Raw genomic sequence first — 15,263 nt, 5'->3', positions numbered from 1 at the left:
AACACTTTTTAAAACACCCAATTAGCACCACCATAGGGGGGACATGACAGGACCGCCAAGTTTAACCAAGACTAGCTAACTGTTTTTTTTTTAAGGTGTTAAACCCTGACTACACTAGGTGCTAAGTGATGTTTAAAAACATGTTAATTAAAATGTCAGGTATGATTTTTTTAAACACCTCTTTTTTCTAGAGCCACTGGTGTTGTCTTCTGGATTACACGATACTAGATTTAAAAAAAAAAAGTCTAGTGTAGACACATCTTTGTGTCTGGAGACAGCCTGGAATAATAGCTCCGAGAGGTGTGATCTGTTCCCATTCTTCTCCACTGGGTGTTAATTTTGAAAAACTGAGGGGCAGTACGTGATAAAATGAGTGTAATATTAAACTGAACGATAGGGGGTGCTGTGCTGACAGTGTTTTTCATTTTCCTATTTAATGCCACAAAACTTCCAATACTTAACCTGCTCAAAGCAGATGTGGGATTTCCTTTCTGATGTGTAAGTTCAGCTCGCTGCCAGCTTCATATTGCCTTGTCTCTAGCCCACTGCGGCAACTGACTCTGCCAAAGGCTTGAGGGAGGCCTGGAGAATCACGTCCCCTTGAAACTGCAGTGATGCTCCTGGTGCTTGAGGATGAAGGCAAAGAGGCTCTGGGATGCAGTTCCCTGCTCTTTCCACTGAAGGTTGGGGAGGGGAGGGAATTTGGCAGTGCAGGGGGACATGGAGAGGAAGGACCTTGTTCAGCTCTGGCCAGTGGTTAGCGTAGATTGAAATATGAAGGGGGGTGGGCAAGAGGAGGGCCTTCTCGGCTGTAGTGGTATAACAAGGTGGCCCTAATTAAAAGCCAGCCTAAAAGTGAAGCATCCCAGACAGCACAGCTAAGCTAAGCAGAGTTTGTCAGAGTGAGACCTAAAGTGCATCCTGGTTCTTTCCTTCTGTCAGAACTAGCCCTCTCCCCGCCCAATGCCTGAGTGTCGAGGACTGAACAGCCTCCCGTGCTCATCCGCTTTGCTCACCCCATATTGAACGCAGCATTAGGTTAATAAGAGTAAACAAAGTGCCTGCACACCAGACTCTCCTGGAGCAGGTCAACTCCCCCTCTTCCTCTTTCCCACGTGTATAACATTGCATAATAATAATACCATCCAGCACTTACAGAGCACTTTTCAAAGCACTTTCCAAAGGCACGCAGTACCATTATTCCCATTTTACAGATAGGGAAACTGGGGCACCAGGAGGTGATATGACTTGCCCTAGGTTACCAAGCAGGATACTCGCTGTCTAGATGCTTTATGGAGGAGTCACAGTGCTGGCCAACCACTGTACAACCAGATACTAGCCCCGCCCTGCTGGGATGCTAAGTTAGATGGACCAAAGAGCTGACTGCTGACAAATGTCCTGGCTGATCAGAGATGGGGTTTACTGTGACATTTTGTTCCCTTGTATTACGCCTGGATTTGTGGCAGGGGGACTTAGACCTTGGGAGCTTATCGGCAGGCGACATTGGCATGATTATCACCTCTCCTCTAGGCATCAGGACAGGGCACTTACAAGTGGAGATCCTAATCGCAGGAGGGTTCTGTTTAAAAAAAAATCTGTGGGTTTTGCAGCACAAGGCTGCATAGAGCATGGGATTCAACATCTGGCTTCTCTGAGGACAACACAATTGCGCTAAATTGCTAAAGACTCATTTACCACGTCAGCCAGCACACTTTGGTCCAGTTCTTAGATGCTGTGCCAGTGGCATCAGGCTGGGCTGGAAAACTGTCACCAATACGTCTGCGGTTTCAGAGTCGTGAACAGTAATAGAATAGTAATCACAGCAACAAATAATAAAGGGAATGAAATGGAAGCCAGCCACCGGAAAGGAGCTCTATCCATTATCCAAACCTGAAGGGTAATAGGTAAACAAGCCATCTGGGGTACAGGGAGGTGCAGACCTTTCCAGCACTGGAATAATAAACAGCCCAATTATAACCGCCACACTCAGGTGTTTCAAAGAGAAGATGGGGGAAAGGATCAATGGAATTAATTCAGTATAGTTACAGACTACATTTATTATGCTACGGGGGCTGAGGAAGTGCTCACTGAGGAGCTACCATGTGAACCAGGCCCGAGCATCACAGTTCAGTCACTGCGAGGCACCTGGGAATGGGGTGGTATGGCCATGTCAGCCATGTTGCTTTGGGTGTGCAACTGCCCTGCATTCATAAACAGCGCCCCCTATTGGATCCTGGGACTCGGCACCTATGTGGCACCTTCGCCTTGCTCCACCCCCCATACTCACTTGCATAGGAGCTACAGGCAACCTGACCCACAGATTTACCCACGTCAGACATCCACACACAACAAGATCCAATGGAAAGGCACCTGAGCTGGGCTTGGGAGATCTGGGTTCTACCCCTGACTCTGATACTGACCTGCTGTATCACCTTGGACAAGTCACCTCCTACCAATTTCCCCTTCCACTGCCTATCTAGCTTGGCTGTGGGCTGTGTGGAGCAGAGACTGTCTCTGACAATGGGTATGTGGAACACTGAGCACAATGGGGCCGTGATCTTGGCTGGGCCAGCAGGTGTAATAATAGCGATGGGTTCTGACGGTGCACCAGGAAATAGAGATGCCAGTGTGGTGGGTTAGGAGGGCTCCCAGCATGCTCTCACCCACAGCAACCAGCTCACTTGAAAATCACACCTGCAGGTGCGATGACCACCAACTCAGCCAACATACTCGGGACAGAGCTGGGGACAGGCAGAGCTAGGAGCATGAGCTGCTAAAGCTCCCTCCCTGGAGGCTGTAACAAACTGCTATCCTCTGTGGATTGGCGCAGAGGGGGACCTGTAACACACACTCACCAGTGGGCTAGTGTACATCCCCTGGCAGAGTCCCGAAGGCCTGTAGCAATGCACATCTACCCTATCCAGGGGCAGGAGTGAGTTTTGCAGCCCGCTTGGAGGGGGAGCCTGGAAGTTGGGTAGGAGAGATTGTTGGCATGCAGCTGTCGGCTGAGGCTGCAGGGGGTATTTCCTGCAGCTGTCGGCTGAGGCTGCAGGGGGTATGTCGGGAGGTGCAGGGGGTATTTCCAAGGAGTCCCCGAGCGGAACTTTGCAATGACTGACAGCAAGGCAAAGAAGCCACCCCGGCTCCAGTGCAAACTGGGAGAAGACTTTCAGTGAGCTCTCTAGCTCAGCCACACTTATTCAGAGAACCTGCCGACTCATTCCCTTTGCAGGGTGTCTCAGCGTGTTAATTAATAAGACCTCGGACATGACCGAAATCTTCAAGGTGTTTCCACATCCAGCCTGTCTGAATAGATCCCAGAGAGAGCAAATAGTTTGTGGAGCTTTGGGCAGCCCTGGGAACTGGACCTTCGGTGAGCCGAGCTCCATTATTGCCAGGAGCTCCTTCGGCAGCTATCCCGGACTTCAAGAAATAAAGATTCCCTACTTCCAACATTCCCCTTCGTTGAAATCCCCCCCATCCGTACTGCAGCAGTCACAGCGAGACAAGGGTTTTTGGGGGGAGGGGAACTGCTGTCTGAGCACTCTGACATGTGGTGCCTAAGCGCTCTGTCTGGGGTTTGCTCGGTGCACGCGTGTGTGCTGCTGGGGGAGGAGGAGGAGGGAGGGAAGCGGTGATGGGGGAGCGCAGGCAGGCACTTCAGGCAGGCTCCAGCGGAGCTGTCAGCGGAGCCCCGCAATCATGGCGGAGTTTTATTACGGAACGAGAGGCGGCGAGGGGAAGGAGTGACAGATTTAAAATTAACTTGCCAAACTCCCCATCAATATTATGACAATTCCCCACATCGGTTCAGTGACCCGGCGCGCTGCCTGACAATATTAACATAACTTTGTGGAAACAAAACCCTTCGCGGGGCCCTCTGCTTTGGCGGCGGCAATTCTTCGCTGAACACGGAAGCCCCTCACTCTCGCCGTGCTCTTTGATCAGCGTTCCTCACCCGGGGCCCCGCCGCGAGGCTGCGCCCTCAGGCAGAAACACTGTCCTGGTGAGACCATGTCAGGGCGGGGGGAGCCAGCCTCCGCTTCCCTGCTCCTGGGGGACTCTGGTGCCCAAGACTAACAGGCAGGTGAGGCAGAACCGTTCCCACTTCTCCCTGAGCAAGCGCTCTAAGATTTTTGCCCCATCCCCCACTCTCCGTGGCCCAGCCCTGTTTCTCTTCCTGTTCGCTGTGGTGTCCAAGCACCTCCCAATCACGAGTGGATTTTATCCTCAACGGCCCATGATGCAGGGAGCTACAATCCCCACGTGGCAGCTGGGGAACTGAGGCGAGATTAAGAGACTGGCCCACAGTCACCCAGGGAGCCTGCCGTGGAGCAGGGAACAGAACCCAGGACTCCAAGTCCCCATCCAGTGCCTGAGGGCTTGTCTACACTTAACACGCGCAGTGCTTCCGTGTAGACACCATTTCCCGTCAGCAGAGTAATCCACCGACTCGAGAGGCCGTAGCCAGGCTGATGAAAGAATTCTTCCATTGACTTAGTGCTGCCCACAAGGGACTTGGGTTGGCTTAACAATGCTACTCAGGAGCGTGGATTTTTCACACCCCTGACTGACGTAGTTAAACCGGCCTAATTTTCTAATGTAGACCAGGCCTTAGCCACTAGACTGTGTTTTGTACTCTAGGCAGGGAACGCCAGCTGAGGTTAGAGCAAGTCTATCCATGCCCCGTCACTGAACATCTAAGCACGGTGGGCCTGGTTCCCCACTGCCTTGCACTAGTGGAGTGACCGGCACCAGTGCAAAGGAAGGGGCAAAGGGTGCTATTCTGATCTGGCGGCGTGTGTGACTGACTCCCGGGGGCACAAGGGCAGCATGGCCTCTGCGAGCATGAGCTTTCTAAAGAGGAACCAGGAGACACACTCAGCTCTCCGGTGTGGAAACTCGGTGTTACTGGCAGGTCACCGGGAAGCAGAGGCTGAGACGGTGTCTTAACAAGAAATGAGAGGTGCTGGGTACAGGAGTTCCCAAGGGCAGGACTGGCATCCACCAGGGGATACAGCAAAAGTCCTAATGCCTCCTGCTGTGGGAGGAGTGCAGTGACCAAGCACCACGTTCCTATGTGTGTGCACAGACACACACACACATATACACACACACAGGCACTTACACACACCACGCATACCTTGGTGCCATTATGTCATAAACACAGCCATGTGCTAATTTACATGTACCACAGCGGTATTCTGATCACTGCCTCATCTCGCCAAGGACTCATCACAACAACCTGAGCTGCTTCAACCAGGTTTTTTTTTTGCACTCACATCCATCAAATGGCCACGGAAACATTTCTTTCTCCCCACCCTCACAATATGTCACTTCCTCCTCTAAACTGCATTGGCTACATCTCCCATCCCCACCACCCAAAGAATCGGCAACTGCCTTAGTTCACTGCCGCCAAAGACAGGAGATCAAGCGAGCTAGGGGCCCACCCCAGCCCGGAACTGAGGGAGGAGGAAAAAAAAAGACACAGCAGAAGATAAGGGAAAGGGAAAGATCACATTTAGGGTCAACCAACTTGGGCAGGGTCTTACCAATCCACTCCCCAGGAAGCACTTTTCCTATGTGACAGTTACATGTTGGGCTGACATCTCATTCTCCACCTATCAACAATATAGCAAGCAAAGCTCCCTCCGTGAGCAGTAATTTGGGATTTCTGTATACCAATTGCATAAAAGCAACAATTTGAAAGGCCAAACAACCCGTAAACAAAAATCTTTGTTCACTTGGAGCAAAGAGATGGCGTAAAACACAGACGGGACTGGCAAACAAGCCATTTGGAAGATAATCCCTCTGCAATTTGGGGACTACAATAGCTTTTGGCTGTGCCCCATTGCGATACAAGGCGGGGGGAACACTTTTAATCTAGCCTTCCGTGAGCTGGATTTGTTGCTAAGCCTCCCACCCAAACCGAGAGGTGTGTGTGGAATAGAGAGATATTTTTCTTGAATTAGGCTTATTTGTGAATATTCCACAAATGTAACATTTTTTTGGGGGGGTGGGGGGGAGAAGCGTGGTTTTGAATGTGTTGCTCACAATCTTTTGGGGGAACTTCAAAGAGGGGAGCAAAGCGGATTGCTGGAGTGTGATTAAAAAGCCTTCATCTGCCATCCCGGCATTCAGCCAAAGGGAAAGAAAGGAGGTAGCGAAACACATTGTAAGAGGGTCACTTCAGGGCACTTCCCTAGCTCTTTCAAACGCGCACCGCCAGGCTCGGCATGCCTCCCTGCACTCCGTGTTCGTTACTTTGAACGAAGGGCACAAAGCTGGAAATCAGGAGCCCAGCAGGTGTCAGGAGAGAAGTGAGAGGCAACAGGCAGGTGGAGCAACTTTGTAACAGCTCAGCCACTGGACAGGGCTCCCTGCCCTTCCCACCCCTAAGCTGTAGAGCTCTTTGGAAAATTAATTGTTTTCCTCCCATGGTAAAAAAAAGGTGTTTTGGATTTTGGGCTTTCACTTGAAAATGCCCAGGTTTTGTCAAAACCTGGAATATTTTCATCCAAAATACAGTAAAAGGAGTGTATTCTGGCCCTGGACCAAGCTCTATAAACTGGCATTTCTGATCTTCATTGAAAGTCCAGTTTACAGTCTGGTTGGCAAGGGGCCGGCAGGCTCCCTATCTGGCTCTGCGTGACTCCCCGCAAGCGGCAACGTGTCCCTGCTGCTCCTAGACAGAGGCATGGCTAGGCAACTCTGCACGCTGCCCCTGCCCCACCCCGTCCCAAGCATGGCTCTGCAGCTCACTTTGGCCAGGAACCGTGGCCAATAGGAGCTGCGGGAGCAGCGCCTGCAGGTGGAGACAGGATGCAGATCCTCCTGGCCACGCCTCCGCCTAGGAGCAGCAGGGACATTTCGCCACTTGCAGGGAGCTGCCTGATGTGAGCACCGCCTGGATCCAGCGCCCTGAAACCCCTCCCTTGCCCGAACCCCGAGCCCTGAGCCCCCTCCCGCACCCAAACTCCCTCCCAGACCCCGCACTCCCTCCTGTACCCCAATCCCCAGCCCTGAGCCCCCTCCCGCACCCAAACTCCCTCCCTCTTAGTTAACTGGAATTTGACTTACCAGCACCTCCCATTCCCCCAACATGCCAGATAACAAAGCTTTTACTGTATTTTTTTCCCCACAAAAACCGTCATTGTTGACAAAACACAGTCATCAAGTTTTCAGTCCCCAAACCTCAAGCAGCTCTACTCATAAGCTCTTTGGGGCAGGAACCTCATCTTCTACCTTGTCTGTTAAGTGCTGTGCACACCCGCAGGGCTATGCAATAACACACAGTAATAATTAATGAATGATAGCCCAGCTATGCGATGGAATGAGCTATGTGCAGAGCTGTTAGCTGGGTCTCTCCACTGTCCATGAACTAGAAGGTGGCGTTCAAGGATGTTGAGACGGGGACAGATGCTCATCACCATGGCCCACGCAGTGAGGGTGCTGTAATAATTCCTGCGGGGTAAGATATGCCTGCTGCTCCTCAGAGTTGAATGACGTGAGCTGCTCAGCCTATGCACATGCGTTCGCTTACCCATCGCTGATGTATATGAACAGGAAGTATCCTCAGCGGCTAGGTGAACGGGGAAGCAGAAGCGCAGGCAAGAGAGCTTGGAACACGGTGATACTAAGGGACAGGGCGAAGATCTCAGGAATAATCTGATTCACCTGCTCCAGCCGGGGATGTAATCCTACCAAATCCTTTACCTGATCTAGTTCTGAAGGTGGCCACATTATGTCCCAGTCCTTCAGCGCCATATGAGGAGCCTGCCCATACTCCAGCACAGTCCCTCATCTCATGCTGCGCGTTGGATGGAAAGGCGTATCCAGCAACCAAAGGGCAGGGCCTGCTGCCAAGGACTGGGTGGCAGTGGGAAACTCCAACACTGAAGGGTGACACATCTAGCGGCCTGGCTCTTACCACCAGACCCTGGAACTGGGACTGACGGGGACATCCAGGCTAAGACGTGACGGACAAAGCTTCTAGCTGCACAACGGCTTCCCCCCACACTGGGCTGCCATGCTAGGTGGATGGAGACTATACTCTTTATTAAGGACACTGCAGATATGACAACATGGGAAATGCGCAGCATTTAAAGGACTGTCACCTCTGCATAACTAAGAGATCCAGCCACGATAAATGCCTTTAAAACTCAGCCCTTTGTTCTGATAGCAGGTTCTTGCTCCTACTTTGCCGAAACAGGCTTTTAATCCCTGGTATTAGGGAGTTTCCTGCTATGTTTCAAATGCACCAAATTAAGGGCTTCTTGAACAGCTGGCGTCTTAATGCTCAGAGAGGTTCTTGAATATATATGAAAATCAGAGGCAAATTACATCTTTTAGTTAATAATTTCTTCTCCATTAACCTCCTTTCCGGCCCTTGTTAGAGGATGATGTAATGATGTTTCTACACCATAACCCTCCACAGAGAGCAGACAGAGGGACTCCAGGGGAGGGGGCTGAACATATTTGTGTGTGGGCGGGCGGAGTGTCTCATTTTTAGCCAATATTCTCAGAACAAACAGTCTAATTTGAAATAGGCAGCAAAGCCAGCGCCGGCCTCCCCACCCCGGGGAACAATCTCTAAAGCCCAAGACATTGATATCCTGGGCACTGAGAAGGCTGCATATTATACAGAGTCACGTATATTAGATAATAGTATAGACGTGAGCAGGAAAGAGCATAGCAGGACTCCCACTCGCCTTTCCCCAGGCATTCACCCCTTGCGGGTACTACCTCTCTTTTCCATTCTCAGTGGATACTGCAATCCCTCCTCTTCTATTTAGCCACCACGCCTGCCGGCTCTTCCGCCCCTCCGGTGTTGCTTTCACCCCAGAGCCGTTCTGTCCCTGTCCTATGCAGCAGCTGGGCTCAGGGCCAGATCCTCCGCCGGTCTAACTGTCATAGCTTTGCTGGTTTCAATGAAGCCATGCTGATTTTCACCAACTGAGGATCTGGCACCTTGCCTGCAAAGCACATGGGCAATTTTTATCCGGATTTGGATATAGTCTCATCCCCCGCGTTATGTCCCAGGCAGATTGTGGTAGGAGCTATCCCGGTGATGGCAGTGGTGCTGGAAACCCACAACTCACATGCCCAGGATGCAGACAGAGTTTAAGCCCACCTAGTCTGACCTCCTGTCTATAACCCAATAGCTCGGGTCAGACTGACGCATTTCGCTGCTCAGGAGACTGAAATGGTGTGTGCCACAGGCAGAGAACAGGAGTGAGCCAGGTGTCCCCAGGGCTCCGGGCCTCTGCAACGGAAGGGAAATTAGCTCAAAGAGACATGAACTTGTGTGAGGTCTCATGGAGCTCGGATGCTAAAACTAGAAGGGAGCCATGGCAGCGGGAGAGGCGGCTGTGCCAAGCGCATACGTGTCAGAGACGCTAGGTCTAGACACAGGGTGTCTAGCCCTTCCTGCCGCTCACGTTGCCACAGCTACCATCTGGTTTTAGCACCTGAGCTCCATGAGACCTAGCACAAGTTATGTCTCCTTGAGCTGGGAATTACAACCCTGCCTGGAAGGGCAGACATACCCTAAGGAAGAAGCTTTCCTGTGCCACCTCAGAGCACCGGCCCTCCCTGTCCGTGCTCCTGTCTCCAGCTGTGGCCAAGCCTGATGCTTCAAAAGGCAACGCCCTCCCACCCAGCATACACCTTTCCTGACCCCTGCAAGCAACTCTCTGAAGGCCTGACGCATGAGATTTGATTGCAGTCACAGTCTGCGAGTGTTACAAAGGGGAGCATGCAGAGTTCTGAGCAGGTTTCACATCAGATGGGGAAAGCGTGTTTATGGTCTCACCTCCCACTGGCATCCCTCCTTCGCCTGGGAACCTCCAGCTGAATCTTGGCCCAGTAGCTAGAGCTCCCGGAACCAGCTGAGGTATTTCAGCCCCTCCACTGGTCGGTGGCTTTTTGGACTCTGACACCTGGAATGTTTGGGAGGCAGGTGTGATGCACTGGGGGGAGGGGACAGGTGGAAAAGGGCAGTTCTCAAATGACTGGGAGAACTTCAGCTGCATCACACCAAATCCTGGGATGTCTCAGCAGGTGCAAGCAAAGAAACCACACTCTTTGGAGTCCAGTGAACGTGGCACCGTTCTGGATTGAGGTGGAAGGCACCTGCTGATGAAGACTGAGTGGAGAAGGGGGGGATTTCCCCCAGGGGCGTCCCTCACCATGCAACAGTACGAAGGGAAAAATCCCCAATGGTATCGGCGCTAAATGGGGTGCTTACGAGAGCGCGGTGGGAAAATCCAGCCATAAATGGAAAATATGACATAGGCAAAACTGTCGTGGTGGGGGTGGGGCTTCCCCCTTGCCATCCCAGAGGGCCTGACACACCCAGAACAGCATCGGGCACCCTCTTTGGCTGAGAGATCAGCTCACAGTACAGCAGGCATGGCCTTATGATTTGATTTGGGCGGGACTACCAGCCTGCGGGAGAAGAGAACCGAATGGGGTCTCCCCGTCCAGCCCTGGGTTGGGCCTGACGCTGAATCATCACTGGAACAGGAAGAGTCTCTTAGCACAAAGCCCCGAGGCTGGGTGGTCCCTTGCAGTGCTTGAGCCCAAAGCCAGCTGGCCACCGAAGCCAGGAATGAAGCGAAGTGTCTCCCAACTAAAATGGAGTTATAAAATCTTGCTGGCTTTATGGCTGGTATTTAGCCTGGAAGATGGTTTCTCGCCTGCTTTTTAATCCCCACACCAAGTGGAAGCACCTGGCAGGGTCAGATAAAGGAGGCCCTGGGGCTGTCTAGGCCCAGTATAGACCGAGTGGCTCAAACAGAATGGGAGACAAGCTGGATTGGGGGGGAGGCAGGCAGCGCTCTCCTTAAGGATTCATGTTTGTTGTTATTTCTTTTTTTTTAAAGCGTCTTTCGTCTGAGAGCCAGAATCCATCCTGGCTGCGGTAGCGGTGAAGGAAGAAACCCGTCTGCCTCGGAGTCCCTGAGCCCTGCGTTTCCTTTCAGGCAGCAATAAACAGCCCCCTCAATCAGGCTGCTGTCTGGGCAAGGGGAAGGCTGCCTTTAAACAAATCCCCCAGCCCTAGCGCAGTGCAAGGAAAGGCCACTCTATTACAGGAGCGGGAGAGGAAATTAAAGCCCCAGCAAGAGGCGGCTTGGAGCCCAGAGGACGGCAGCACAGGCGGGAGCTGGTTATGACGCAGGGAGGGCTTATGTGAGATTGCGGCCGTCACGCAAGGGGCTCTTTAGGCTGGCAGGTTTCATGAAGCTCCCAGTCCTGCTCGGCCATCAGGAAACAAAGCGCATGGCAAAGATTTCCAATCTGCGTCCTGTGTCTGTTCAAAAGGCCCCACCAAGGATCGCCACAAGGGGAGGGGAACTGAAGGAACATGTGCTAGGAAAACTGCCTTTGCACACGGGCAGGTCTCACTTCCGGCAAAGGCTGCTGCTCTGCAGACGCCAAAGCGTGCGCCGCTGAGAACCCCCGAGGGCTCGGTTTGCCAATGCTTTCTGAGTGCAGAAAGGAGCAGAGCAGCTCCATGTAGGTCGGACTGGTTCTACAGTCCCCCTCGTCATAGCAAAAGGCCAGAATTCAGCACGGATACATCACTGGGGAGATTTTACACTCGACTGGAGAAAGCCGCATGGCTGGACGGTAAGAGATGCAGAGCACACGCAACTCTGACTGAAGTCCGTGGGAGCCGTGAGGCCTCAGCGCTTTTGAGGCCACTGGAGAACACTTTGGGGGGAAGAACCCTGCATCGGACCCTGGCATGGCTGAGTGGATGTGGAGTAGCTCCCACTGGACCAGCCCCTCGGTTGATGTACATCAGCATAGATCCTTTGAAGTCAATGGGGCTAAGCTGGTTTAGACCAGCTGAAGTTTCTGGCCCCGCGATGTGACATACCTCAGACAGAAACAACCTCTCAGCTCTTTCCCCACCTTGTTTTCTATGAGTTGCCCCCAGCTCTCGTACGTCAACGTTGCAAGATAGAGCTCGACAGCTAAGCTTCCCACCACCCTCACCTTTGACACCTCCCTTTCCGACCTTCAATATCATCAGGGTACGTCTTGCAAATCTACCATGTTACCGGACCCAGCGAGGGGATGGGGCAGTACCTGAAGGTCATCTGGAACACCTGGCCTTGGTTGACATGCTGGGTCCGGTTGTTGTACCCATGCAGCATCTCACCAAAGAGGGTGTCGTTGAATTTGGTGTCCGGCTTCAAGCACTTGGGGCCCTCGCAGATGTCAGACAACATGAGACAGGATTTGCCGTCTGGAGCGAGTTTGTATTCCTCGACACAGCTGGGAAACAACACAAACTAGGTCAGAGACAGACAGAGCCACACGCATGCAATCCCCAATCCCCAAACAGGGCTTGTAGTGACGTGAACCCTGCTGTAGAAAGACTCTTCTTAGGATAGGAGAGTCAGGGTGATAAGCACAATCGAAGTACAGCAAGCCAGCTGACTGTAAGGCAGGGGTTCTCAAACTGGGGGTTGGGACCCCGCAGGGGGTCGCGAGGTTATTACATGGGGGGTCGCGAGCTGTCACCCTCCACGCCAAACCCTGCTTTGCCTCCAGCATTTAGAATGGTGTTAAATATTTAAAAATGTGTTTTCAATGCATAAGGGGGGGTCGCAATCAGAGGCTAGCTGTGTGAAAGGGGTCGCCAGTACAAAAGTCTGAGAACCCCTGCTGTAAGGAACTCCATGAGGATCTGGGGAACCAGGGTGCAGCAAACTATTCCAGGGAGTCCCATAACTTAAAACCTGCACCGGGCGGGTGCACCAGGCCTGGACAGCCAGCAGAATATTAGCTCCAGGCTTGGCACTCCAAACCTAGGCTGGGGAGAGCTCCTGGAGACTAACAGCTGAGGCCTGGACGTTACCAATCCTTGTTATTCTTGCAGCATCAATAGCAGCTTTCTTCAGCACCAAGGACAGCTGCAGCAGGGCTGACATCCGCATTGGATGCCAGCTGCAACTGGTGCCAGCAGTGCCTATTCTGGGCCTCCCTGTGGGTAGTCCTGGCAGCATAGGAACGCTAGTACCAGGGTCACAAGGCAATATGTTCTAGCTGCCTCGGTCAGGTGGCGGAGGAAAGAGAATTCAGCTCAAACATCCTGACCTTCCCAAGGTAGCAAGTCCCCACCTACCAGGGCGGATGCTCATAAATCAATGGGCATGACGCCCTGTGCCTGATGGCAGAATTGGGCGCCAACGCACATTGTCTATTTAGCTGCTTTATTTCACACACTACCTCTCAATACTTGTACAAACACCCACGCCAACGTCCCCTCAGCCAACAGCACAAGTAAGCCAGAGACACCGCTCCTGTTTTTATTTAGTTGTTCTGTCTCCAGAGATGTGAAGCCAAGGTTTTTTGTTCCTCTCTCCCACTGTTAATTCCCAGTGCTTCTACAACACTTTGCAGCTCTAGTTTGCAAAACACTTTGCAAAGGAGGCAAGTATTGTCATCCCTCTTTTATAGATGGGGAAACCGAGGCAGGGGAAGGGTGAGGTGACTTGCCCTCAGGTTACACAGGGATTCCTGTGGTGCAGCCAGAAATAAAAAAAAAACTGCTCCCACAAGACATGAAGGATGATTTTGTGGAGGAGGCACTGAATTGGGGCTGGGAGATCTGCGTTCAATCCCCAGCTCTGCCATAGGCTCCACGTCACCTTGAGCCAGTCACTCAATCTCTCTGAGCCTCGGTTTCCCAACTGTAAAATGGGGATAATAGTGCTGCCTGTCTTCCATCCTTTTTTGGCCTTTCTTGTTTATACTACAAGCTTCTCAGGCTAGGACCTACTGGTCACTGTTTGTACAGTGCCTAGCACTATGCGGCCCTGGAGGTGTAGTTATAATACAACTCATGCTTTACCCTGTACTCATCACATGGTATCTGCTTGGCCCACACTGAACTAGTTTTGCTTGCCTTCTCTGCGTACGTGTCACATTCTGTTGGAATGCAGAGCCTTGCTGTTTATGCACTTCCCTGCCGAACCTGCCCCGCTTCTCAAAACCCCTGCGTAGCAGCTGCAGAGGCTGTGTGTTTTCTCTTTGTAACACAATCATTCCAAGCAGTGAAGCAATAAAGTAAGGGGAAAAATGAGAGGAAAAAGTGGCTGAGAAAGCTGGGTCCCCTGGGAGCTGCGAACGGCTGGGGCTCAGCGAGATCTCTGCCGTCTGAGCACCTGGATGTGTCAGGAGCTGACAGGTGTTACTCGCAGTTACTTTTAGGAATTTGCTTCTTCACTGCACAAAGCATGACTCACATTTCCTTGAAGGTCAAAGTGCTTTTCCGAGCGGCGGCGGCCACCAGGCAAGAGGCAGAATGTGTCCGGGAAGTTTGGGGGAAGCCTGTTCTAGGGCACCTATGCTCTCTTTTCTGCCTGCCGGAGCTGGTGGAGAACTCGGCTTTGGGACCCTAACGCACAGGGGATATTAGAAATATCCCCGTTTGATTGTGACCCGCCGGGCTCCTGCTGCTGGCTGATAGGTCCCCCCGGTACTTACAGGAAGGATGGTAGACATTGTGATGTCACTTTCCCCGGGGCACCGAGAGGAAAAGAGATTGGTGCTGTCTGAGCAGGGCCAGAGGAAAGTAGTGATAGACCAGGCTGGCACATACACTCTGGGGCCTGTCCTGCCAGTCCCTCTCCAGCTGACTTGACTTCAGGGCAGTGATGCATGAAGGCTTTGTGTATAATGCAGCTCATGGCCTGAAAGTACTATTCTCCAGAGAAGCAGCACTGCGGGAGAGGGGATTCTCCGGCTTCCTAGCTGTAGATTCCGGCTGGACTCCAGAAGCACACGTGTTGGGAAAAATTGGAAACATCGCCCCCCCCCCCCCCCCACACACACACACACATACACCCCCGGCTCCCTCCCTCCCTCCAAGCAAACCCAAACTGGAACAATGGCTATTATGAACACACAGAGGTGCAGCCACGCTGCCTTTACCAAGCACAACACTTCTCCCCCGGCAAGAAGGACAGCAATGTCTGCAAAGGCCTAACAGGGCAGGAGCCCATCAATGCTCCCTGCAGTTTTTTCTAGTTAGGGGAGTGGCTTTTCGGTTCTTCAGTGCCCTCTTCTTCTCCACCACCCACCAGTTTTAGCCAGATGCTGCATGTCTCCCTCTACTCTATGCCTCTGCATCTGCGGATGGGGTATCCTGCTACTTTCCCACTTGCCTGGGAACCACTTGGCCTTTGCCTTGAGCCAGGCTGGGTGCTGAGATGCCTCAGATTCCCTGCCTCTGCAACCTCACT

General features: G+C 52.4%; 1 protein-coding gene across 3 annotated transcripts in view; it reads right to left on the bottom strand.

Moving 5' to 3' along the window:
* Window positions 1-15,263, bottom strand: part of ASTN2 (astrotactin 2) — a 657,219-nt gene that overhangs the window by 279,106 nt on the left and 362,850 nt on the right. For all 3 annotated transcript variants that reach the window (XM_054007154.1, XM_054007156.1, XM_054007155.1), the window contains one exon: window positions 12,100-12,288. In XM_054007154.1, coding sequence (XP_053863129.1) covers window positions 12,100-12,288 — 189 coding nt within the window. The remainder of the gene's footprint in view (window positions 1-12,099; window positions 12,289-15,263) is intronic.

This window comes from Malaclemys terrapin, chromosome 17, assembly GCF_027887155.1.
Source record: "Malaclemys terrapin pileata isolate rMalTer1 chromosome 17, rMalTer1.hap1, whole genome shotgun sequence".
NCBI lineage: Eukaryota > Metazoa > Chordata > Testudines > Emydidae > Malaclemys > Malaclemys terrapin.
The sequence above is the reverse complement of the archived record's forward strand: the minus strand, read 5'-3'. Positions and strand labels throughout refer to the sequence as shown.